Source organism: Nuphar pumila, chromosome 5 (assembly GCF_984573655.1).
Source record: "Nuphar pumila chromosome 5, dmNupPumi1.hap1.1, whole genome shotgun sequence".
Classification (NCBI taxonomy): Eukaryota; Viridiplantae; Streptophyta; class Magnoliopsida; order Nymphaeales; family Nymphaeaceae; genus Nuphar; species Nuphar pumila.
Window position 1 is genome coordinate 2,054,201 of NC_143253.1, and position 27,577 is coordinate 2,081,777.

General features: G+C 38.6%; 1 protein-coding gene across 2 annotated transcripts; it reads left to right on the forward strand.

Annotated features, from left to right (window-relative positions):
• LOC149836443 (protein sym-1-like) lies at positions 1-26,336 on the forward strand. Of its 2 annotated transcripts, none has more exons than XM_090006994.1 (9): positions 1-443; positions 529-616; positions 10,147-10,241; positions 23,826-23,898; positions 24,007-24,099; positions 24,190-24,276; positions 25,648-25,728; positions 25,832-25,888; positions 26,096-26,336. In XM_090006994.1, exons 1-7 carry the CDS (start codon positions 16-18, stop codon positions 25,726-25,728), a joined length of 945 nt encoding a protein of 314 aa, XP_089863120.1. In that variant the 5' UTR covers positions 1-15; the 3' UTR covers positions 25,832-25,888; positions 26,096-26,336. The 2 variants fall into 2 exon arrangements, with proteins under 2 accessions (XP_089863120.1, XP_089863119.1); XM_090006993.1 differs by having other exon boundaries at positions 26,099-26,336.
• Positions 26,337-27,577: the final 1,241 nt, after the last annotated feature.

Genomic DNA, 27,577 nt, shown 5'->3' on the forward strand with positions numbered 1-27,577 from the left:
TCAACCTCGCGAGCGATGAGGGCCGTCAATCTCTACTCCGGCAGGCAAATCACGGCCATCCATCCGGACACGTCGTATCGCCGGCTCATCTCCGCCGGTCTCCCTTTTCGCCCTTCCGCCGCAAACCCTAGCCCACTAGCCCGCTGCACCGCAGGAAACCTGGAGGATTCCGGCGTATACACCGTCCACAGCGCCCGACTTCCTTCCCTTTCCGGTGGAATCTTGACCGGTTCAGGCGCTGCACCGCACCGGAGCCATTTTTGGGTTTCCGATTTTTTCCGGCGATATTCCGGCCGATTCTGTGATCGGTGGTTTAGGGCTACAAGCGATAGCGGCAGTGGCGGGTCGGATTCGGGTTCTGGGTCAGGGTCCGATGGGTCAGGTGGGAGTGGACCCAGTGGTGGGGATGATGGTGGTCGGGGAGCTCCTTCGTTTCTGTCTTGGTAATCGGTTCGGTTTTTCATTTATTTTGTTTTATTTAAAAATCCAAAACTCCTTGCTTGATAATCACGACGGTAATTTTTTTAGGTATTTGAGGCTTCTTGAGGAATCTCCGGTGTTGACCAAGGCATTGACTTCTGCTCTGTTGACCTTCATCGGGGATTCCATCTGCCAGGTCATCCACATATATATTTTCAATCAGTTTTTGTTTTTTTATTTCGCGAATTTCTTTGCAACAATTGTTGTGTTTGTTGGATCGTGTTTTTTCGACAAAAAATCACGATTTTATAATGTTTCAAATTTAAAACATTATGGGCCATTGATTTTTCAACACATAAGAAAAACCTGCTTAAAGTGTCGGAATCAGATGATTCAGCGGCCGATCCCCGCCAATTCAACTATGTAGAAGATACCTGTACGGTCATAATTTAAAAAAAAATGGTGAAAACTTAAGTGCACTCAGTACTCACGAATAATCTGTGCGCTCTCACACACACTATATATATATATATATATATATATATATATATAGAGAGAGAGAGAGAGAGAGAGAGAGACTAAGAATATCAACATTAAGACTGGTTCAACCGGCAAACAAAACAAACAGGACCCAGAACGACAAAGAACACATAAGCCAAAAAAAGAGCACAGAATACAAAACAGAAACAGAGGCGATCAGTCCGGATCCGGGAGAGGCCTTAGCGGCAAGCGGCGCTGAAGATCAGGGAGACAGATGCATAACGAGGCGTATGCATCCGTCAGAATATAATTTACTAACTTATTGAAATGAACCGGGTTCTGCCTGAAAATAGCATTGGTGCGCGACATCCAAACAGCCCACCAGGAAGAAAGCAACCAAGTTCTTCAAATGATCCGCCAACTTTTACATCTACGAACTGGCGGGGGGCCCCACAAGAGGTCCACAACGAAAGACTTCTGGTGCATGCATACAACCGGCTTATTCCAGGTAACCTTAAAGATATTCTGAAAGACATGGCATTCCCAGAATAGGTGCAGCGCTGATTCCTCGGCCACCTCGCAGAGAGCACATTTACTCACGGTACAAAAACCTATGGACTTGAGGAAGCTATCCGTCTGCACCCGATCGTGCAGAATAAGCCAAGCAAGGAAGCACTCTCTCGGAGGAGGACCTTTGCCCCAGATAATACTCGCATGGCATTGATTCACACCTGTCGAAAGGAGAGAAAGGTAGGTTGCTCTGGTGCGAAAGGAGCCGTTCGGGGTGATCGCTCTACAAAGGAACTGGCTCTGAGCGACGTCGTCGCCCTCGCCAGCGCACACAGTAGACCAAGCTTGAATCCACGATCTATGCAGGTGCGAAAGAGGCGACCTAATCGCGCCTTGACCCCCAAACAAAGACTCCACCGATCCGTATTTAGCTAGAAGGAAGTTTGCACAAGGGGACCCCGGTTGGTGCGCAAGCCAACTTTGCTTAACAATCAGAACAATACTTCTTAAGCTGTAGTCCGAAATCCCCCCCCCCTCTATTATGCGACAACCTTATATAGTCCCAACCCACAAGGTGACGCTTTTTATTGTTATCTTGCCCAGACCACAAAAACCTGGTCAATAACGTAGATAGCTTCTTATTGATCCCCATAGGCATAAGGAACACAAACATAAAAAATTCTGGCATAACATTTAGAACATGTTTGATGATGGTAAGTCTGCCGACAATCGAAGGGTAGGAGGCTTGCCAGGTCGAAATCTTAGTCTGAACCTTCTGGAGAGTGGCGTTCCAAGCAGTCGATGGAATACGTGAGAGTTGAAGCGGCAAACCAAGGTAGGAGAAAAACTTATCCGAAATGGCGCACTGAAAGATCTTCTGACCGATGGCCTGCGTATGCGGAAGTGTTAAAATATGTAATCTCATATAATATCTCATATGTAATCTCATAGACATGTAATGTTTTATCTCCTTTCTAGTTAGGATTTTTTGTTTAATTAATTCTAGTTAAAATACAACTAGAATTAGCCAAACCAGTCCATCATTGGACTGATTTGGCCTTTACCTTTTTGACTAGTCAAAAAGGTACCTTTTTGACCAAGTCAAAAAGGTAAATCCAAAAAGAGCTGTTGGACTCCCCAACAGCTCTATTAGAGCCGTTGGAGAGTCCAACAACTCTCTTAAGGCTTCTCTCTACCTCTCTATAAATATGGGGCTATTCCCCTTGTAAATACTTACTCTTGTTTTTTGGGTTTTTATCTCAAGTCAATAAAATTGTTTATTTTTCATTTTTATACCCGTTTCGGGTTGTGTGTATTCTTAAGTTCTCTTTGTGAACCTTTGTGGTTCTTATGATGTATTTGTGAGAACTTGTTGAGAGACATTTGTTGTAGCGTATTTTTCACTTTCTTACATGGTATCAGAGCAAGGTCGGTGGACGTGTATTGGGAAGCGTGCCATGCAACTACTCTTCAAGAAAGTGAAGTCTCTTTGAAGGAGTGCTCGTGTGTAGCCTTGAAGGGCGTGGAAGGCTACTTATTTTCGATCTTTGTGGTTAAAATATTTCTCTTCCCACTTGCTTTTCTTCTTCCCCTCTCATTCCCAAGCTTGTAAAATGGATGACAATGATAATGTCACCATTAAGTCCATAAAACTCAATGATTCAAACTATGTAACATGGGCTTCAATCATGAAACATCTTATTTGGGGAAAGGGTCTATGGGGCTTAGTTGATGGAACCGATAAGGAACCTAAACTAACGCTCACTAAAGAAGAAGGTGGAAGAGAAGTACCTCTTTTGGAGGTGGAAAAAACTAAGGCCATCTCCACATATGAAAAGGAATGGAAAGAATGGAGAATGGGTCACGCCAAGATCATGTCTTGGCTAATTTCTAGTGTAGACATAAAGAAGTGTTCAAGTCTCGCAAAATTTGAACATGCTAATGATGCGTGGGAATATCTTAAGAGAATGTATTCTCTTAAAGATATTGCTCATATATGTAACTTACAAGAAAAGGTTCGGAATATGGTTCAAGGAGAGAGAAGTATTAGAGAATACTACAATAGTTTATCCGAACTATGGGAAGAGTTGGCTCTTCTTGAACCAAAGTGGCATTGTCCACAAGACATTGAGCTTCGCCAAAATCAAGTAAATGCGGAGCATTTTTTTCAATTTATAAATGGGTTGAGACTCGAATTTGAATCAACCAAGTCCGCTCTTCTACATCGGGGAAATGTTCCCTCTATTGAAGATACCATTGAAGAGCTAAGTATGGAAGAAAATAGACTCAAGAAACGAGTCGACAAAAGCGATGATGATACAATTTTAGCTGTATCTAGACCAGGTAATCACATTCGCACATACAAACCTCCACATATTGGGAGAATAAACAATGAAAGGCAAGGAGGCGATTTTGAAAGGAGAAAAGTTATTTGTTATTACTGTCATGAACCCGGACATGTTAAAACTTACTGTCCAAAGTTGAAAAAATCTTATGAGAAGAAGGTAGCTGTTGTTGAATCAAAAGAATCAAATGAGACATCCATTAGAAACATGTCCCTGTCTCAGCTGGTGGAGGCTCTACAACCTCTTCTTAAAGGAACTTCTCCCTCAGCTGGAGTTGCGATCTCTTTTGTTGGCACCTCCGATCCAGGTAAACCCCTATGGCTTCTTGACTCTGGTGCTTCTTTTCACATGACACCAAATTTAAAATTACTGTCGCATTGTTATGACTTAAGTGGATAGAGTGTTTTTACTGCGGATGGAACATCCCTTGAGATAAAAGGAATAAGAAATTTCGAAAATAACTCTCAAAACTCAAAAGGATTTTGTGTTCCAAAGATTAGATATATCCCCAAACTTAATCTAAATCTCTTATCTGTTTCTCAATTAACTGATCATGGGTGTAATGTTTCCTTCTCTTCTCATGATTGTCAAGTACAGGATCACCAGTCAGGGAAGCTGATTGGGGAAGGCCATAGAGAAGGAGGCTTATATTACATGGATTTTTTGGAATTACCCAAGAAAACATTATGCTGCAATGTTAAAAAAGTAGGCTTGGATCTTTTACACCAAAGATTTGGTCACCCTTGTATATCCAAGCTTCAGTACTTTCCAAACATGGAAAAAATTTGTAATTTTGAAACTTTCACTTGTGAAAAATGTATTCTTGGAAAAATGAAACGACTACCATTTCAAGAAAGAACTTTTGTCTCCACTCGACCACTTGAATTAATTCACTCTGATGTTTGGGGTCCTGCACCAGTTACGTCAAAAGGTGGGTTTTTATACTATGTAATTTTCGTGGATGACTTTACACGATATACCTGGATTTACTTTCTCAAACACAAATTTGAAGTGTTCTCTTTTTTTCAAATATTTCATAATATGGTCAAAAATCAATTTAAGAATGATATTTCAATATTTCACACTGATTCAGGGGGAGAATTTTTATCAACTGAATTTAAAGAATATTTGAACTCACATGGAATTTCACACCAAAAATCTTGTCCCTATACCCCTCAACAAAATGGGTTAGCTGAGAGAAAACACATACACATTATAGAAACAACTAGAACACTACTTATCACACATCAAGTTCCTAAAGTTTTTTGGGCTGAAGCTATTTTAACTGTTGTGTATCTTATTAATAGGATGCCCTCATCCTCAATAAAGAATATTTCTCCTACTGAAAAGCTTTATAAACAAAAACCTGATTATTCTAGACTGAGGGTGTTTGGGTGCAAGTGCTTTGTTTTTACAGATAAGAATGATAAATTCTCTCCCCGTGCTATACCCTGTACTTTTTTAGGATATGCAAATAATAAAAAAGGATACAGATGTTTTGACCCTAAAAACAACAAGTTATACGTTTCAAGGAATGTATCCTTTCTAGAAAATGAAAGTTTTTTTGAAAACAAAAATTCTACTGAAATAGATGAGTATTCCTTCTTGTTGGATCTAGTTCCAAAGGATAGTGAAAGAGAAATTGATCTAGATGATCAGATGGATGTGATTGATTCTGATCCTCATAGAAATAGTCAAGATTGTATTCAATACTCTAGACGAGGAAATTTAGAAAGACAGTGTGCCCTGGATAAATACACAAGGGAACATGAATCTGCCTCTTCATCTAGAAAATCCACTAGGATCTCGAGGGTTCCTGCAAAGTTTGTGTCATATCAGTCCTTTTCACCAAAACATCAAGCCTTTATTGCTCTAATTCATTCCTATGAAGAACCTCCCAGTTATGATATAGCCAAGGATCAACCAGAATGGGTCAAGGCTATGAAAGTCGAATTAGAAGCCTTAGAAAAAGCAAATACTTGGACCATTCAAGACCATCCTCCAAACAACAAGAAACCTATTGGTTGTCGCTGGGTGTACAAGGTGAAAACCAAGAGTGATGACACTCTTGAAAGATTCAAGGCTCGGTTGGTGGCAAAAGGCTATTCTCAAGAATATGGAATAGACTATAAAGAGACCTTTGCCCCAGTAGCTAGAATGACCACTGTTAGAATCCTAATAGCTCTTGCATCAATAAAGAGACGACATATCTTTCAAATGGATGTTAAAAATGCTTTTCTAAATGGAACTTTAGTTGAAGAAGTATACATGGACCCACCACCAGGAATGAATATACCTAAAGGGAAAACACTTCGCCTAAACAAGGCTTTATATGGTCTCAAGCAAGCTCCAAAAGCTTGGTATGATAAGTTTAGTAAGGTTATGCTTGATTTTGGTTTTCGATTTTGTCTTACTGACACAGCTTTGTTTGTTAAGAATTCTGATGCAGGTATTATCATCCTTCTACTCTATGTTAACGACATGATCATCACTGGAAGTGATAAACAGAGAATTTATGATATTAAAAAATTTCTCAAAACACATTTTGAAATGAGTGATTTGGGTTTTTTGAAATATTTTCTTGGTATAGAAGTTGCCTACTCACCTAGAGGTTACTTGTGAACTCAATCTAAGTTTGCATTAGATATTGTTGCCAGGTCAGGTATTTCAGATGAAAGACATGTTGATACTCCTGAGATTGTGAATGTCAAAATGAAGATTGATGATGGAGAGCCACTCGAGAATCCGACTCCGTATAAGCAACTTGTTGGGGCTCTATCGTATCTATCTATCACAAGACCTGACATTACACATGCGGTCCATACCAGAGTTACCGGAAGCGCCTAGCTAAAAGGGGAAGCGCACTTCCCCGAAGCGCGCTTCGGAAGCGCGAAACGTCGCGCTTCCGAAGCGTGGGGGGAAGCGTCCCCCTTTTTTGGGAAGCGCGTTTCCCTTTAATGGGGGACGCGTTTCCCTTTAATGGGGGATGCGCTTCCCTTTAATGGGAAGCGCGCTTCCCATCACGCTTCCCCCACGCTTCCCCCTCGCTTCCCCCACGCTTCCCCCTCGCTTCCCCTGTTTTTTTCAATTTTTTTGTATTTTTGTATTTTTTATTTTTATTTTTTTCGCTTCCCCCTCGCTTCTGAGACGCTTCCTAGGTCGCTTCCGAGACGCTTCCTAGGTCGCTTCCGAGACACTTCCCGAATCGCTCCTAAGTGGTCCCACGCTTCCCCGCTTCCTAAAATTTTGAAAGTGCCTCGCTTCCCGCTCCCGCTTCCCGTATCGCTTCCCGCTCCCGCTTCCTCAACTGGCAACCATGGTCCATACAGCCAGTCAATTTCAACATGCTCCAACTTCTGTTCATATGGGAGCAGTTTTACGTATTATTAGATATATCAAAAATTCTATTTTTCGAGGATTATTTTTATCCGCTTCCTCTAACTTAGAATTGCTTGCTTATACTGATGCAGATTGGGGTGGTGATCCAAATGACCGCCACTCAACTACAGGTTTTTGTGTCTTTTTAGGAGAATCCTTGGTGTCTTGGCGATGTAAGAAGCAACAAAAGGTCTCTCTCTCATCAACTGAAGCTGAATATAGGGCAATGGCTACAACTACTATGGAATTAGTCTGGCTTCGACGTCTACTTTCCGATATGGGAGTTGAAAGTCTAAAAGCATCAAATCTGTGTTGTGACAACAAGAGCTCTATCTATATTGCAAGCAATCAGACATTTCATGAACGCACCAAGCATATAGAAATGGATTGCCATTATGTTCGAGAGGAATTTTTGCGTGGCACCATCAATCTTCCCTATGTTGCTTCAGAATATCAGCTGACCGATTTCTTCACCAAGCCTCTCGCTGCTCCTAGGTTTCACTTTCTCTTAGGCAAACTTTCGGTTATCCAACCGTAAGTTTGAGGGGGAGTGTTAAAATATGTAATCTCATAGACATGTAATGTTTTATCTCCTTTCTAGTTAGGATTTTTTGTTTAATTAATTCTAGTTAAAATACAACTAGAATTAGCCAAACCAGTCCATCATTGGACTGATTTGGCCTTTACCTTTTTGACTAGTCAAAAAGGTACCTTTTTGACCAAGTCAAAAAGGTAAATCCAAAAAGAGCTGTTGGACTCCCCAACAGCTCTATTAGAGCCGTTGGAGAGTCCAACAACTCTCTTAAGGCTTCTCTCTACCTCTCTATAAATATGGGGCTATTCCCCTTGTAAATACTTACTCTTGTTTTTTGGGTTTTTATCTCAAGTCAATAAAATTGTTTATTTTTCATTTTTATACCCGTTTCGGGTTGTGTGTATTCTTAAGTTCTCTTTGTGAACCTTTGTGGTTCTTATGATGTATTTGTGAGAACTTGTTGAGAGACATTTGTTGTAGCGTATTTTCCACTTTCTTACAGGAAGAACATTGATCATGGAAATGCAACACTTATCATTGTTTAGCGAGAGGCCCGACATCGATAGGAAAAAGAGGATGATGAGTTTGACTCTTAACTTTTGTTGGATGAATCCAACGCCGAAAACAATCATGTCATCGGCGTAAGTAGGAATATGGCTCAGGAACTCCTGAATTCAGATTGGTTTAATAAAACCACACCCCACGGCCCTCTTGAATAAGACCACAATGCCTTCGGAAACAACGTTAAAAAGCAGAGGGGACAAGGGGCATCCTTGCCGAATACCACGCCCAAGCTTGAACTGCTTACCACGGACTCTGTTAATCTGAATTTGGGATTGTGCATTAGTGACCAACTCACACACCCAACTAGAGAAGCGTCGACCAAATCCAAAGTTCTCCAACATGTGAAAGAGGAAAGGCCAGTGCACCGAGTCATAAGCTTTGTGGAAGTCAAGCTTAAGAGTAAAGAACGGCCTCCCGTTGGACTTGAGAGAGTGAACCACCTCCATTGCCAGAATAAACGAATGTTGCAGCCGTCTATGGGGAATGAAGGCAAATTGAGCATCTGAAAAAACCGATTAGCGACAGAGCACATCCAGAGAGAGAGAGAGAGAGAGAGAGAGAGAGAGAGAGAGAGCTGCCTCTGGCAGCCTACCGCGACCGAAGGGGGAGGGGTGTTTCTGAGTTCTTCTTCCTAAATCTGACCTTTAATATGCGTTCGGCATGGTCGATTTACTAGGAAAAGATACTTGGATTGTGTTTTTTCTATAAGAAAACATGATTTTTTAAGCCTTAATATTTATGATATTTATAAAAATTTTACACCGTCTATTTTCAAACCTTATAAAAACCTACCTGCGAATGATAATTGTGGAACACATCTGTACGGTCAGATTCGAGAAAAACATGAAAAAGAACCCTTCAAAAGCTCCATAGGCAGCAGTAGGCACGGATGGGTGTAGGCAGCTACTCTCTACTCATAGAGAGAGAGCATTCTAAATGGATTTTATCGGTGCTTTTTACACAATTCTGACCTCATAGATGTGTTCGACATGGTCAATTTACTAGAAATTGACATCCTGATCATGATTTTTGATGAAAAAATATTTGGAGCCTAAAAAATTTATGAAGATTTTGGACTGTCGATTTTTCAAACATCATAAAAACCTACTTGTGTATCGTAATTGAACGCTTTAAGAGCTGATCCCTCTACAATCAAGCATGTAGATCACAATGTGTAGGGCCAAAATTTTAAAATACAACAAAATCTTGAAAAACCCACTTAACATACTTTCGTTATTCTCTCTCTCTCTCTCTCTCTCTCTCTATATATATATATATATATATATATATATATATATATATATAGTGCGTGTGTGTGTGTATTGGCCAGTGATCACGCTTGCTGGTAGGTTTCGATTCCTGTTATGACATTGTTCTGTGATGATGGTGTTTCCTTGTAGTAAACAACATCATGATAAATTTTAGCGGAATTTGTTACATTTCTACTTTTTGAGTAGTTATGATATGTGTAAAATAGTAAAATAATAAGAGGTTATTGATATCTGATGACTAGATGGGTGGATACTTGAAAGAATTTGGACATGCATACTGTTATAATTGTTGCCACCCTTTATTGTCCAAACCGAGTGGTGAAAATATAAATTGGGAAGTTGTGCAGTGGTGAGATCTTTTCAAGTTTTAGGTTTTGGTTGGCTTATCTGAAATTATCTCTAATGCATTCATGCTTCAAGTCAAAATTATGCAATCAATGGTTTAGTAAAATCCAGTGGACTTACATTAATCTGAAAAACACCTGCACGATGTGAAATTTCCATTTGCAATTCAAGAATAATCTTTTGTGTCATGAATTTTGCACCATCGATTCCTGTTGAGCAAAAAGTAGTCCAGTTCATAGTGCAGATGGCTCCATTTCATGTGTTCAAACTCATGTTCTGTTGGATTTTGTTATGACAGTTACTGATAGAACGTGTGTCTAAATGGGATCTGAAACGGACCCTTCTGTTTACTTTCTTGGGGATGGTGCTGGTGGGCCCTACACTTCATTTCTGGTAATTATGTGGGTGTTGCTGTGATGATGGTGATCCCCGTTTTGTATAATTCATGGAATTATTGGATGATTCATGATATTTGTTTCCATGTTAAAGTTTGCTGTGAGGATAATAGAAAATAATTCGAGTTTCAATGTTAATTGTTAGTAAAACATTGGTCAATCTGCTTTTCTGCTTGATATAACTGGAATTAAGTAGGGGGTCCATTGGCACCCGATGCATGTGTATAGCTTGTTTTTCTCTTGAATTTATTGGTGCTCCTATGAACATAATGGGATTTCTGCAAAAATGGGCATCTTTCTACAACAACAACAACAACAACAACAACTACGACTTCATCCCAAAACAATTGGGGTCAGCGATATGAACCAAAAAAGAAATTCATTTTGGGTCTTCCACATGAATCCTTTTCCTCCAATCATTTCTATCCAATGCCATGTCCTCGGTGAGGTTCAAAGCATTCATATCCTTTCCTATCATCTCCATCCAAGTCTTCCTAGGCCTACCCCGACCTCTTTTAACTAATATATTTTCCCATTTCTCCAACCTTCTAACTGGAGCATCATTAAGCCTTCGCCGAATATGTCCAAACCACCGTAAACGATTCTCTCGCATCTTATTTTCAATGGGTGCAACACCTACCTTCTTACGTATCTCCTCGTTCCGAATCTTATCTTTTATTGTATTTCCACACATCCATCTAAGCATCCGCATCTCAGCTACACTCATTTTTTGAATATGATGTCTCTTGGCAGCCCAACATTCCGTACCATATAGTAAAGCGGGTCTAATAGTCGTCCTATAAAACTTTTCCTTCAACCGCAATGGCATTCTACGATCGCACAACACTCCAGTCGTCCTATAAAAGTGGGCATCTTTCTGGTTGTGAAAATTCATAGTTAACTCATCAACAAGAGGGAACCATCGGGGGCCTTGCAAAAACTTGACCATACACATTACAATTTGCCTTGTGTTCTCCACTTCTGTTTAGTAGGCATTCATTTTTTTAAAGAAATTTCATCATCTTCCTTGTTGTCCCCTACACCAACAAGTTTTTCTTAACATTTGAGATGATGCCTGGCACATTGAATAAAAACCAAAAAACTAAAGCAGTGACAAATTTATGCTTAAATGCACATGGTAGATTATAATGACTACGAGTTCTTAACATGTTCCATGCAAAATTGCATCAACTAAGTTTCTCAATATACAACATCATTTGAAATGAAGAATTTGCATTTAAATCCTCATATGGTTCTGAAGCAAAATTGAAGCCTTAAAATAGACAAACGAATTAGAAGTGTAAACAAAAATATGTAATTTGGCAATGGTCCATTTGATATTTGTCATCATCAATAATATATATATATATATATATATATATATATATATATATATATATGGGTTAATATTGGCTACTAATGAAGGTACATAACTAATTAGTAGAAAACTAGAAATCACTCTTTTCTTCAAAAATTTCCAATTTTTTGTAGATCAAATGTTATGGATGTGATCTACATTGTTTGTTTAGTAGGAAACTTGTTTTGAATCATGTGATTATGATAAGCAGTTAGGTTTTAAAAGGGGTTCAAAAATAAATGGCCCACAATGTGCCAAAATTTCATAACTCAAACGATCACATTTTTGTTAAAGAAGACGTGATATGGTTCTGGATTTACGTCTGGTCCAGATCCATACTTTTTGTTTAGTATTTTTAATTTGCACATGTGTACATATTTGTATTTTGTATTTATAATCAGGGACATTATCATCCATAGTATTTTGTAAAACACTATATAAACACAGCCTTTCTAGGTCACGATAATAACCTTTTCTGTGCAACAACCTCTTGTCTTTCTCTATTTCTTTCTCTGCTGAAGGTTGACGTGGCTGGAAATACAAATTCCAACATGGTATCAGAGCAGGTTGAACCGATCCACGCTCACTAAGGTTGGCTTCATATTTCTTCTCTTCCTTCTTCTGTCCATCTCTTTCATTTTATTCTTTTCTCTTCGGTTTTACGTCAGATCTGGGTTTTCTCTATATTCTATCATTTTCTTCATTCAGTCTAAGACAAATCTGATCATATCAGATCTGGTATTGTTTTTTTCTTTAGATCTATACTTGAAGATCTGTGATTTCTTATTTCTTTTTAAAATAGATCACGTTAAAACTGATATGTTCTCTCCTCTAATCGTTTTTCTTACTCTAATCATTTTTCTTATTCTCAAAACCAGATCACGTTAAGACTGATCTGTTCTCACAAACCCATATCACGTCAAAACTGATATGTTTTATCTTCTATTGCCTCAATCATCCTTTCCTTCTAAAATCGTTTCGGTTAAATATCCTTTTCTTCTAAAATCTTTTTCATTATTCTCCCCTAATCTCTTCCTTTTTTTTTTCTTATCCAGATTGTTGTATTGCATCTTGGTTTTCTACAACAGAAGTTCTGTTTTCTCCATCTCATTGTTGTTGGTTCGATTGTTTTCTTTTTCTCACAAAAGATGTCTTTTCTTTTGGAATCACGTAATCCATTGTTCTGAAATACTGGGCGTCATAAGGACCTGTGTTGTGGTTCTGATACATAACCAAAACTAATATTTAAAAAAAAAGGGATACACAGCACCACGGGATCCATAATCAAAACACATCGAAAAGTTTGCAATCCATAATTGAAAAATATGGATTCGTCCTCTACTCATTCTGGCCTTTCCTCTAGCTTTCTGAGTCAACATGTCTCTGAAAAACTCAACCATTCAAATTTCTTAACCTGGAAAAGACAAATAATTCCCTTCATACGAAGCCAAGATCTTTCTGGGCATCTAGATGGATAAACTCCAGTCCCGCTTCAATTTATCACTCAGAAAATACAGGATGATAAAGGGGTTGTCTCATCTCGGATTATTCAAAATCCTGACTTCACGGCTTGGATGAAAAGAGACCAAGCACTAGTCGCGTGCATCACTTCTACTTTATCACAGGAAATACTGATTGCAATTCCAGATGATTGTTCAGCCGCTGAACTATGGAATATGTTGGCTCAAACCTATTCTCAAATGTCGGAAGCAAAAGTTTTGTATCTCAAGCGAGAATTTCAGTCATTAAAGAAGGGAACTATGTCTGTTATGGAATATCTGAATAAGGTAAAAAGCATCACAGATCAGTTGGCTCTTGTTGGATGTGCAATCTCAGAGAGAGATAAGGTGCAACAAGTTTTAAGCGGACTGGGAGCAGACTATCATGTTCTTGTCACGTCTCTCGCATGCTTTCCTGTTTTACCCAATTTTGAAGACTTACGGGCTAAACTTTTACATTATGAGATTAGTTTGAAGAACTTTTCTGATGATGATGGTGGGCAACTTGACTCACAAAATGTTTTGGCTACTGGGTTGGTTTATGGACAAGGTCGTGGTGGAGGAAATAATCATCGCGGAGGTAGAGCTCGAGGACGATATGGTGGACAAGGGGGACGTGGGTTGCTACCTACCCCAAACATGCCTCCTAATGCTCATGCAGGAAATCCAAGAAATATTCTTACATGCTTCCTTTGTAATAAAAGGGGGCACATTAAGGCTGACTGTTGGTTCAACCCTCAGAACAAAGGCAAGAATTCTATTATTCATTAAAAAAGGCAGACTGATGGGAGTAAATCTAGTGGAGATGTGCAACAACTTTTATTGGCAGCTCTTTCAAAGATGACAATAACACAAAATGACTAGGGAGTATGGTATATAGATTCTGGGGCAGCCACCCATTTCACGGGAGATGCAGGTAAACTCTCGAACTTATCTTCTTATTTCTATAACGACAGTATTGTCACTGGAGATGAAACTCATCATTCTATTTCTCACACTGGGAATGCCATAATACCCTTCTTAAATTCATCCATAAAACTGTCCAATGTTCTACTTGCTCCTAATATAAAAAAGAACATTATTTCTGTCTCCAAACTTGTTGATGATACACATTCTTCTGTCGAATTTACTCCTTCTTTTGTGTATGTCAAGGACCTTCAAACGAGGGAGACGTTCGTTAAAGGGGAGAGTGTAATGAAATATGCGGAAAAGAAATGTATGTCCTACAATGGACATTCACACATAGAAATCAAATAACAAGTCCAAAAGAGGACATACACAAAAGCCAATAATGGCTAGAAAGCATAAAATCTTATAAATGCACTAAAGGGCTTGAAGAAGCCACACCTTACAAAGGGGGAGACCCCACTTATTTATAGGCAAGAGAGGAGTGAGAGAGGGTTTAGAGAAAGGAGAGAAAAGGCACCATTGGGAGACCCAACAAGGTGTCGTTGGGCTCCCAACGGTCACAATTGTGACCGTTGGGGGCCCAACGACTCCTTGTTGGGGCCCCCAATGAAGGTGCATTTAATGCACAAAAAAGAAAAAGAAAAAATAAAGAAAAAGGAGAAAAAGGAAAAAGAAAAGAAAAAGGAAAAAAAAGGAAAAAGACTATACTGCCCCTATTGGGCGATTTTACAGAAATACCCCTTATCGGGTATGGGTGAATATATTTATATATATATATATATATAAATATATTGATTACATGTATATTTTAACACCCCCCCTCAAGCTTTACGGGGATACAACCGAAAGCTTGTTGAGAAGAAACATGAAACGAGGAGTAGCAAGAGCTTTAGTGAAGAAGTCCGCCAACTGGTACTCGGATGTGACGTAGGGCAGTGCTATGGTTCCTTTTAAGTATTCATCTCGAACATACTGGCAGTCCATCTCTATGTGTTTAGTCCGCTCATGGAAGGTGTGATTGCTTGCAATGTAAATGACACTTTTGTTATCACAACACATCTTCGAAGGAGTGGAGATGATTACGCCCATATCATTGAGGAGACTTCTAAGCCATACAAGCTCCATGGTTGTAGTGGCCATTGCACGATATTCCGCTTCAGTTGAGGATAATGACACCTTTTGCTGCTTCTTGCATCTCCAAGAGATCATAGAGTCACCTAGGAAAACACAAAAACCGGTAGTTGAGACTCTATCATTAGGGTTTCCTCCCCAATCAGCATCAGTATAAGCAATTAAATCAAGAGATGATGAAGAGGAAAGAAAAACTCCCTTAGTTATGGTGTTTTTAATGTATCTGACTATTCTTAAGACTGCACTCATGTGCACAGATGTAGGTGCATGTTGAAACTGACTGACTGAGTGAACTGCATGAGCTATGTCTGGCCGAGAGATGGATAAGTAGGTCAGGGCCCCAACAAGTTGCCGGTAGGGAGTAGGATTCTCGATAAGTGTTCCATCTTCCAACCTTAACTTTGCATTGATGACCTCAGGGGTGTCTGCCTTCTTATCATCGGAAATGCCAGATTTGGAACAAATGTCAGCAACAAGTTTCATCTGAGAGAGAATATACCCTCGGGGAGAGTAGGCAACTTCAATACCTAAAAAATATCTTAAGAAACCAAGGTCAGACATATCAAAATTTTCTTTTAAAACTTTCTTAATATCATGGATTCCTTGTTCATCACTTCCAGTGATGATCATATCATCAACATATAGTAGTAGAATCACTACTGAAGATCCTGCACTTTTCACAAACAACGCAGTGTCAGTATAACATGAACGAAAATTCAAACTAGTCATTACACTGCTAAATCTGTCATGCCAAGCTTTCGAAACTTGTTTTAACCCATATAGTGCCTTTTTTAGTTTAAGAATTTTGTTTTCACCAATAGATACTCCCGGTGGAGGATCCATATAGACCTCTTCACTTAATTCGCCATTAAGAAATGCGTTCTTAACATCCAATTGATAGATAGGCCATTTTTTAACGGATGCAACTGCAATAAGAGTCCTAACACTAGTCATTCTAGCTACGGGAGCGAAGGTTTCTTCATAATCTATTCCGTACTCTTGAGCATACCCTTTGGCTACCAACCTAGCTTTATAACGTTCTAATGATCCATCACTTTTAGTTTTAATTTTGAAGACCCATCTACATCCAATAGACTTCTTTCCAGTGGGTAATGAAGATATTTCCCAAGTTTTAGCATTTTCAAGGGCACTAAGTTCTAGTTTCATGGCTTCAACCCATTGAGGAATGTTTTTGGCTTCATTATAGTGTGATGGTTCATGATAAGAGTGTAATGCAATTAGGCATGCCCTATATTTAGGTGGTAGGGACTCATAGGAAACAAACCTATTTGGTGGATTGGAGATCCGGCTAGATCTCCTTAAAGAGGTTTCTTCTATGTTGGAACTTTGAGAATATTTTTCTAATGCACTAATGGGAGTTTCTTGACCACGCCTAGCATAGGTTTGAATTAACCTATCATTACTTCCATTTTCAACATTACTAAGAGGAGTATCCTCTAAATCATTAGAAACATCCTCAACGTGGGGAGTCACATCTTCTTGAGAGAGAAGATCAAATAAGAAAGCATATTCGCTTTCATCAATATCTTTATTTTTCTCAAAACCGTTCTCATTTTCTAAAAAGGTAACATCTTTGGATACATATAGTTTGTTGCTTTTGGGATCGAAGCACCTAAAACCCTTTTGATTTTCTCCGTATCCTAAGAACACACATTCGATAGCTTTGGGAGATAACTTATCTCTTTTATGTGTAAGGACAAAACACTTACACCCAAAAATTCTTAATCTATTAAAATCGGGTGTTCTTTCAAAAAGTTTTTCATATGGAGATATATTTTGTAGAGATGAGGATATCATCCTATTTATCAAATAAGTAGAGGTTAAGGCGGCTTCGGCCCAATAGCATTTTGGAATTTCTTTGGAAATGAGAAGAGTCCTAGAGGTTTCCAAGATATGTCTATGCTTTCTTTCGGCTAGACCGTTTTGTTGGGGAGTCCTAGGACATGATCTTTGATGACAAATTCCATTGGTTTCCAAATATTCTTGAAATTCATTTGATAGATATTCTCCACCGGAATCGGATCGAAGAATGGAGATATTAGTTGAAAATTGATTTTTGACAATCATATGAAACTTTTTAAAAAAGTTAAAGACTTCGGATTTTAGATTGAGAAAATATATCCACACATATCGAGTGAAATCATCAATGAAAGTAACATAATACGAGTATCCTCCTTTTGATATGACCGGAGAAGGACCCCAAACATTCGAATGAACTAGTTCAAAGGGTCTTTTTGACACAAATGTTCTCTTTGGAAAGGGGGTGGATTTCATTTTTCCAAAAATACAACTCTTACAAACAAAATGTTTCTCATTACAAAATTTCTTTCCAAAAGGAAAGGAGTACATTTTTGAGAAGCTTGGATGTCCAAGTCTTTGATGCCAAGTTTCTATATTTTTATCTTGGACATGATTACAAAATGAGTTAGTAGGAAGTTTTAAATTGGTCATGTAGTAGAGATCTCCCCTCCTATGGCCTTGCCCAATCCGCTTCCCGGACTGGAGGTCCTGTATAGAGCAATCTTGGGTTGAGAAGGAGATTTCACATCCATGATCACATATTTGAGAGACAGATAAAAGATTTAAACTAAGTTGAGGTACTACTCTTACATTTGGCACAAAAAAATCTTTTGAAAAATCTAAGGTTCCAAAACTTTTAACTTGTAAAGAGGTACCATCGGCGGTGGAAACATAGGATTTTTTGGAGTTGCTACATACATTGGATAGTCCATTTTCAATAGGGGTCATATGAAAAGATGCTCCAGAGTCAAGAATCCAAGAAGGCGTACCTGGAGGAGAAGAAGAGGCAATGGCGGCTCCCGAAGTTGATGGTGACTTGAGTAGGATTTGAAGTGCTTCGGATAGTTGAGCAAGGGAGAAAGACTCTTTCCCTTTCATTGGCTCCTCCTTCTTTTGCGGGATTTCTTCAATAATAGCAACTTTACCTTTTGGAGGTTCATTTATCTTTGGACAATTAGGTCTTATATGACCCGGTTCTTGGCAATGATGGCAAATGGCTTTCCTATAATTGCCATTATAGTTATTTTGCCTCCCAAAGTGTGGAGGCTTGTAGGTTTTCATATGATTGCCGGGTTTAGTCACAGCAAGAACTTCATCTCCTCCTTTAATCATACCAAGACGTGTTTCCTCTTGGCATATTTCGGCTATTGCATCTTCCAAAGGAAGTGGTTTGGATCTATGAAGGAGGGAGGACCTCACTTGTTCATATTCAGGCCTAAGCCCATGTAAAAATTGGAAAAAGTGTTCTTTCTCCATTTGTACTCTTCGCATTTCCACATCTTCACTTGATACCCATTTAGGTTCAAGAAGAGATAACTCATCCCACAAAGGGCCAAGAGTGCTATAGTAATCTCTTACACTCATTTCACCTTGCTTAATGGTACGAATTTTTTCTTGGATAAAGAATTGACGAGCAAGGTCTTTTTGGGTATACATACCTTTCATAAAGAACCATGCTTCATTTGCTAGGCGGAATTTAGCAATGTTGGCGCAAATCTTTAGCTCCACGTTGTTCATGAACCATGCAAAAATTTTTACATGCTTACTTTCCCAATCTTCAACCTTGGATTGGTGATCTTCAATAGCCTTCATGCGAGCATTTCCTTCAAGGGCTTTTTCTTGATCACCATCTATTTTCGTAAGTTGAAGTTGAGGTTCCCTAATGGTGCCCATAACGTATCCCCAAAGCTTTTTACCTTTGAGGTTGTTCTCCATGGCGGCGGCCCACATCATGTAGTTAGTACCATTGAGCTTGAAGGAGAGATCAATCTTTTGTTCTCCTTCCATTATATAATCAACAATGGAGGACAAGCAAAGAGAGATAGAACAAGACAACTAGCTATATGAATCAAGAGCACAACCAAGGCTTTGATACCATGTAATGAAATATGCGGAAAAGAAATGTATGTCCTACAATGGACATTCACACATAGAAATCAAAGAACAAGTCCAAAAGAGGACATACACAAAAGCCAATAATAGCTAGAAAGCATAAAATCTTATAAATGCACTAAAGGGCTTGAAGAAGCCACACCTTACAAAGGGGGAGACCCCACTTATTTATAGGCAAGAGAGGAGTGAGAGAGGGTTTAGAGAAAGGAGAGAAAAGGCACCATTGGGAGACCCAACAAGGTGTCGTTGGGCTCCCAACGGTCACAATTGTGACCGTTGGGGGCCCAACGACTCCTTGTTGGGGCCCCCAATGAAGGTGCATTTAATGCACAAAAAAGAAAAAGAAAAAATAAAGAAAAAGGAGAAAAAGGAAAAAGAAAAGAAAAAGTAAAAAAAGGAAAAAGACTATACTGCCCCTATTGGGCGATTTTACAGAAATACCCCTTATCGGGTATGGGTGAATATATATATATATATATATATATATATATTTATTTATATATATATATATATAAATATTGATTACATGTATATTTTAACAGAGAGACGAGGAAATATGTATATCTTCAAGGAAGATCCTTTTGTTCGTGTTTCTGCTCCTGTTGTCTTGAAGCCTTCATTGGAGTCCGATGAATCCTCTTCTAAATGTCTTCTTAGTCTGTCTAAATGTAATAAGTCAAATAGTTGGCATAGTCGACTTGGTCACTGTAGTTCCTCTTTTGTTTTAAAGCTTGTAAGAGATAATCTTATCTCCTCATCTAGTTTGAGTCCTACTTTTGGTAATGAGCAATATACAAGTTGTCAATTGTGCAAGAACCATGTTCTTCCTTTCAATTCAATTAATAAAAGAGCTTCAAGACCTTTTGAGATTATCTACTCTGATGTATGGGGTCCTGCACCTACTTGTTCTCTTTCGGGAAGTCGATACTATGTTGTTTTCATTGATAGTTATTCGGGTTATACCTGGATATACTTCATGAAACATAAATTTGAAGTTCCTCAATTGTTCAGAACGTTTTGTGCCTTTGTCAAAACTCAATTTTCGTCAAATATTATGAATTTTCAGTGTGACGGAGGAGGTGAGTACATTTCAAATGACTTTATTTCTTTTCTTCGAAACAATGGTATAAGTCGTAGAGTTTCCTGCTCTCACACACTGCAACAGAATGGTGTGGCTGAACGGAAACACCGCCATATTGTTGAGAGTGCGATGAGCATGTTGCATGACAATCATATTCCTATTGAGTTATGGACAGAAGCTTTTCACTCTGCGGTTTATATTATAAATCGTTTGCCAATGGTCATTTTAGCAAATAAATCACCTTATTATACTCTTTTTGGACAACACCCAGATTATGATAATTTACGAGTTTTTGGCTGTGTTATGTGCATATTGACAAATCATTAAGAAATAAGTTTTAGGATAAAACTTCTAAATGCAAATTTGTGGGATATGCGGATGATTATAAGGGATATCGTTGCTACGAGCCTCTGTCCAAGCGTGTTAAGATCTCCAGAAATGTGGTTTTTGATGAGCAAAATTTTGAAGATGGGCATTCTTTACAAAATACGCATCATAGTGTTGAAGTTTATTCTCCATGGTTGAATTCGAGTTGTTTGCTAACATCAATGGAGAGTATTCATCTGATTAAAGTGTTGCTCCCATGCCTATTCTTGTACCAGATGAAACCTCTTGCACAACTCAAATTGAGATTGACAATTTGCCGCCCAAGGAGATTAAGAAGTTTTCAGGACCAGTCTATATGAGAAGAGCAGCAAAAAATATTCCCACCATTACTGATGTGATTGTTGATAACCTGAAAATCATTCTTTTGTCAGGAGATCTGAAAGAATTCGACACCCAATTCAGAGATGGGTTAGTTATGATAATTTCACTATGGATTTTCAGTTATTTCTGTCACAGGTTGAAAAGCAAGATGAACCTACTACCTTCTATCAGTCAGTCAAGTCACACAAGTGGATAGAGGCAATGAATGAAGAAATATAAGCGTTACATGAATGTCAAACATGGGAAGTTGTTCCCAGACCCAATGATAGAAATATCATAGGGTCTAAGTGGGTTTATAAGATCAAGTATAAACCTGATGGGAGCATTGAACGACACAAAGCAAGACTTGTTGCACGTGGTTTCACTCAAGAATATGGCCAGAATTACGATGAGACTTTTAGTCCTGTGGTCAAGATGGGGACAATTCGTATTATATTATCTTTAGTCGTCCATCACAAATGGACATTGAGCAAGATGGATGTGAAGAATGCTTTCCTTCATGGGGCCCTTAAAGAAGAAGTTTATATGGAACAACCACCTAGATATGCGAAAGGAGATCTTAAGGCGTATGTCTGCAAATTGAAGGGAGCTATTTATGGTTTAAAACAAGCATCACGGTCCTGGTTTGATAGTTTTTCTCTCAAAGTTCAAAATCTTGGTTTTCGTAGATGCACTCTTGATCACTCACTCTTTATCTTCAGGAACAAGCATACAATCACATTCTTATTGATTTATGTAGATGACATAATTATCACGGGCAACTCTTGCAGTCATATCCAGGAAGTCAAGGAATTCTTAAGTTAGAATTTTAAAATGAAGGACCTTGGAGAACTGAGGTACTTCCTTGGAATAGAAGTTGACAGGAAAGATAATGTGTTGACCCTAACACAACATAAATATACTCTTGACTTGTTAAGTAGAGTGGGAATGAAAGATCGCAAGCCTTTAGCTACTCCGAGCGTTTTACAACAGAAGTTGAGTTCCCACGATGGAGACTTATATGATGATCCCACCAAATACCGAAGTATAGTCGGAATGCTCCAGTATCTTACCTTCACTAGACCTGACATTGTCTATTCTGTAAATCAAGTGTCTCAATTTATGCATGAACCTCGAACTGGGCACATGGATGCAATCAAACAGATATTGAGATACTTAAAGGGTACGGTAGGAGATGGACTTGTTTACAAGAGGAATCTTATAGATAATGGGGTTCATAAATTTTTTATCTATACAAATGCGGACTGTGCAGGAGATCCAAATGAGAGAAGGTCAGTTTCAGGCTATTGTATATTTCTTGGCAGCAACATTGTGTCTTGGAGTAGTAGAAAACAGAAGGTTGTTGCCAGATCTAGTACTGAGGCTGAATATCGTTCCATGGCAACGACCACAGCAGAAGCTACGTGGGTTAGACACTTGCTAACAGAATTGGGAGAATCTATCTCAAGATCATTATTATTGTGTGACAATCAAAGTGTGATAAATATTTCTTTTAATCTCATTCGTCATAGTCGCACTAAACATATCGAGATAGATCAACATTTTTTCAGGCAAAAGGTTGAAGAGAAAGAAATTGAGCCATACTATGTTCGCACTGAAGATCAAGTAGCTGATATGTTTACAAAGGGGCTGACCAAGTATAATTTTTGGTTCTTAAAAAGCAAGTTGTCCATGATTCGAGATCATGCACAACTTGAGCGAGGCTGTTAAAGAAGCCGTGATACGGTTCTGGATGTACGTCTGGTCCAGATCCATACTTTATGTTTAGTATTTCTAATTTGCACATGTGCACATATTTGTATTTTGTATTTATAATCAGGGACATTATTGTTCATAGTATTTTGTAAAACACTGTATATAAACACAACCTTTCTAGGTCACGATAATGACCTTTTCTATGCAGCAACCTCTTGTCTTTCTCTATCTCTTTCTCTGTTGAAGGTTGACGTGGCTGGAATCACAAATTCCAACAATTGTTACATCAGAAAAGCATGATCCAAGGCTTGATCCTTAGCAAACAAACCATGTTGAACACATCTATGTGGTTATATTGAGTCGATACAACTTGCACCTATGATTTCTAGCTCATTAGTCCCATACCTTCATTAGTATCCAATATTTATCCTATATATATTTGTATGGGTGTAAATTGGAACTTCAATTTGCTATTTAAAAACTTATTCTGGTATCTCGAGGATTAAAGCATGTTCTCATGCACAATCTTTGCATGGTAGGTGCACTGTGTTGTCTTTGTCATTTATTTCCCTAGTGTAAATGTAATTGAGGTGCATTATTAAGTGAGAAGTTTTATGAATTAATTTGCAAAGTGTTATTTTAGGTGTAATGTCCTGTAAATATTACTGTAGTGAACTATTTCAAGAAGTCTTTCTTTGAAGTGATTGTTTCACCATATGCTCTTTCCCAAGAAATATATATGGGAGTCACTTAGTTGAAATTGCAGCTTTTGAAATAAGCACATGAATGATCTGCTATCCTTTGTTTATCATCTTTTTTCTGACAGACATGTATTTCTTAGTTGTGACATGCTTTCCCCCCTAAAGGAATCGTCGTCTTTTCATTGTTTGTCATGAGGAAAAATAGATTATACGCTTCTATGTTCATGGACAATTAGTTTATGGCCTTTTTTGAGTTGGTATTATTTTTTCCATTTATTGACCAACATACTCAAAAGATCACAGACAATTGAAATGCTCCAGCATACTCGATGGTTGTCATATTGAAATCCAGTGGGAGGTTGTTCCCCATCTTGACTTTTCAAAGAGAAAAATGATGGATATGTGGATGATAATCTCTGTTGGAAATCTCTCTCTCTCTCTCTCTCTCTCTCTATATATATATATATATATATATACATATGTGTGTGTGTGTGTGTGCTTGCTTGTCCCTCTCTCTCTGTGTGGATTGGATATTTGTGTAATTCACTTGAAATATTTGACATTTTAGGTATTTATCTCTGAGTAAGATGGTATCTCTTCCTGGAGGATCAGGTGCATTCTTGCGTCTTCTGCTTGATCAGGTAATAGTTTCTTCATTCTTTTTTGGTTTTTCATTCTTGCCTACAGAAGGTTACAAGCTTGATTTAAGATGAATATTGGCAAAACTTATGGTCTTGTGCCTGTTATAGTTCATTTTCTCTCCTCTCTTCATTGGGCTCTTCTTGTCCACACTTGTGACCTTAGAAGGAAGGCCTTCAGAAGTCCTGCCAAAGCTTCGCCAGGTTACATTGCCCTTGCTGATTTATATTATGTATGCGCACTTTCCTTATCTTTTATTCATGTGACTTTTCACTTTGTACTATTGGTTTCAGGAGTGGTTTTCTGCGGTCATGGCAAACTGGCAACTATGGATACCCTTCCAATTTCTCAATTTCTTATATGTTCCTCAGAAATTCCAGGTGGGAAAGATGCCTTTCTGGCATGAAATGTCATGGATGAACTCAGCTTTTTACTTATTTGCATATCGTGTTGCTGCTTACTACTTTCATTATAGGTCCACTATCGTTTAATGACCCGAATGCTTGCTTATCAAGTGAATGTTCTTGTGTTGGTGTTTGGACCAAATCTGATGCACCACGATTTTGGAAAATAAAAGTATCTTTGATATTTCTTGTGTGCTTGCGTGCATGTGCATTGCCTGTGTTAATCATTTGAAGTCATGCTTATCGAACATCAAGTGGGTTCTTGGACCAACTCTAATGCACCATTAATTTGGGAAATAAGAGTGTCTTTGATGTTTCTTCCAGGGTTACCGGAAACGTTATATGACTTGGTGAAGTGCGCTCCCCCGAAACATGTTTCGGAAGCGCGAAACACGTCGTTTCCAAAACGTCCGGGAAAGCGAAATGGGAAGCACACTTCCCATTATTGGGAATCTCGCTTCCCAATATCAAGAAGTGAATTTCCTTTTTTTGGGGGGCTTGGAGTCTTGAACAAATTTTTTTTTTGCCCAATATCGGGAAAACTCAATTCCTATTCGCTTTCCACTCGAATTCTAGGTCGCTTCCCACTTTGTTTCCTCTTCGCTTTTTAGGTCGCTTCCCTTCTCACTTCTGAGAAGATTCCCGATTCGCTTCTAAGTCATTCCACACTTCCCGCTTCTTAAAATTTTAGAAGTGTCTCGCTTCCCGCTTCCGCTTCCCGAATCGCTTTCCGCTTCCGCTTTCTTGACTGGAAACTCTGAATTCTTGTGTGTGCGTGTGGGCATGTGTGCGTTTATATAATTATATATGTGCATGGGACTCTCATATTTTGCCATCAGCTAGTGGTCTTGTGAGTACTCCTACATTTTGTCATCATTTCATGTGATGTTATAATTATATGAGGTATGTTTTAAAATGAGTGCTTTCACTGTTCATGAATACGCCGTCTGTATTTTCCCTTTGGCTAAAACTAAGATAATTCCACAATGATTTATGACGACCATGGCTCTGTTCTTGACAGTTCCAGACTTCGAGCAACCAAGACAAAGGAAATTATTTTCTAGCTAATATGTTAGATGCAAAATTATTTTGGTTGCAGTGTTTTCCTCAAGAATAATAATTTCATATCATTGCTGGGTTTCAAGAATTTTGGAAGGTCATTGCAGTTATGCAGCAGCTATTAGCTTTTGTTTTTTCCACTTGAAGTCCATATATAGTTCGCTAGCATTTGTGGTTTACCTTTGCTTCTCTCTGTCTCTCTCAGTCCACATATAGTTCATTAGCATTTGTGGTTTACCTTTGCCTCCCTCTCTCTCTCAATTATGCTGCTCCTTGATTGTCAAGCAGGTACTTGCTGCAAATGTGATTGCTGTGGCATGGAATGTGATCCTATCATTCAAGGCCCACAGAAATGTCTCCTCTCAGTAGGTATAACTTCAGTAAAGCCACTCTGTGATTGCTGTCATTCACATTCATGTGATCTTGTTTATTGCTATAACAGAATCTAACTCTATTTCTTTGGCACTAACAGAGAAGGATTGCTGTGAACTGCTATACCAGCCTTCCTATTTAAAGTGGAAAGCTTCTTGTAAGTTTGATTCTCACTTTTTATCTACTAACCTCATTACTGATCTCTAGTTTTCTCTTATAGCCTCATGCTTCTCTAATAATGTGCTGTCTGGACGTCTTTGTACTTGCAGAAGACATCCAAGTATTCATGTTTTTAGATCTTTGTTTAAGTTGATGTTGAAGAATTTAAACTATGTTTTCATTTTGCCTTATTCATCTTTGAAAGCAGGCTGGTGTGAAGGTTCCTTGCCAAAGCTGTTAATGACCTGACAAGGTATTCTCCAACAACTGCCTGCACTGGTTTAAATGAAGGAGGTGCTTTGATCATCAAAATTTGGATCTGTTCATGGAAAAACAAGTTCATTTTTTTTTTTGTAATTATGCAGACATGTTGTGAAATCTGGTGAATCCATGTTGATAGTTGACATTTTGCTTCAGTGGTTATGCATGCTGAGTTGGTGTTTTTAGTTGATGCTCTTTCATGGGAAGGCATTGCTATTGTTGATGATGCTTGTAATAACCTGCCCTCAGCAGTTGATAGAACCCTGCCATATATATGTATTTCGGGTTGCAAACGGATCAGATCTCATACATTGGGAAGTCAGATCGGTTCGGATCCGGGACAGCTAAATTTTGCATATTTGGCTACCTGAATCCAACCCGTTTGCAACCCTATATGTATTAGAAACAACAGAAGTTGCAAGTAACTTAATCTGCTGATGGTGTACATAGATTATAGAGAACTCTAAAGAGGAATAATTTGAAGACACCTTTTCCTTTACTTTCTTTTTGGGTTCTTGTAAAAATTAGATCAAATTGCAAATCACGGGAACCTGACTGGGGATTTGTGTTGTACTGTTTTCTCATCCAGATTTAAGGTAGACTGTAGTGTATAATTGAGAACCATATTTACTAGGGTGGTGGACCCCAAATTTGAAGACACCTTTTTCTTTTATTGAAGCTTTTATAGTGTTGGCTGATAATCTTGGTTAGAGGTCTTGCCAATGATAGAGCAGGTGCCTGGTTTCATCCCTGCCTCAATATATTATCAAGAGGTTGACTATTCTAGGATTAATGGCAGAGAGAAGCCTATCCAGTGGCTTAGGAAAGGGACGGCTGCTTCTTTCCTACTGCTTGTCTGTACACATATTGTTCCCAATCTCTCCGGCTCCTTTTGTTTCATGTTCCGCAATATTATTTCTTCCTCATGTTAAACTCGACTTTATCATTTTCTTGTTCTTCTGATAAGATCTTATGTCTTTATTATTTTTCATTTTGAAATCTCTCTTGTTCTAGGTGAGCCACTTAAACATTCAGATTAAATTACTTATCTAGTTTTGAATACTAGTTTGGCTACTTTCAATCTAAACATGTACTCATAGCATAAATCAGTGGGTGGAACACCCTGCAAAAAGGAGATCATGCATTCAACTGAGACATGTCACATTTGAATATTTGATCAAGTGGTGCAAATCTTTGTTTAGACCAGTTGGTGGATGAGGCTTCCTGGAGTGGGTCTCTCACCGAATCCCTGTTTTATTTCAAAGTGGATCTTTAGCCTTCAGATCTGAGATCAAGATGGTCATGTGTTTTAGATTGTGGGATTGATATCATTTTGAATTTGAGATCCGAGGCATTCAAACATGCCCGTAAGGCCCATAATGCAGATTTTGGCCTATGGCCATCTTAGTGAAAGAAAAATTTTTTA

Coding starts and splice junctions, on each gene's coding strand:
- LOC149836443 (XM_090006994.1), top strand. CDS start 16: ATGAGGGCCGTCAATCTCTACTCCGGCAGGCAAATCACGGCCATCCAT. Junction 10,242..23,825: donor GGCCCTACACTTCATTTCTG/GTAATTATGTGG, acceptor TTGACATTTTAG/GTATTTATCTCTGAGTAAGA. Junction 23,899..24,006: donor TGCGTCTTCTGCTTGATCAG/GTAATAGTTTCT, acceptor TGCCTGTTATAG/TTCATTTTCTCTCCTCTCTT.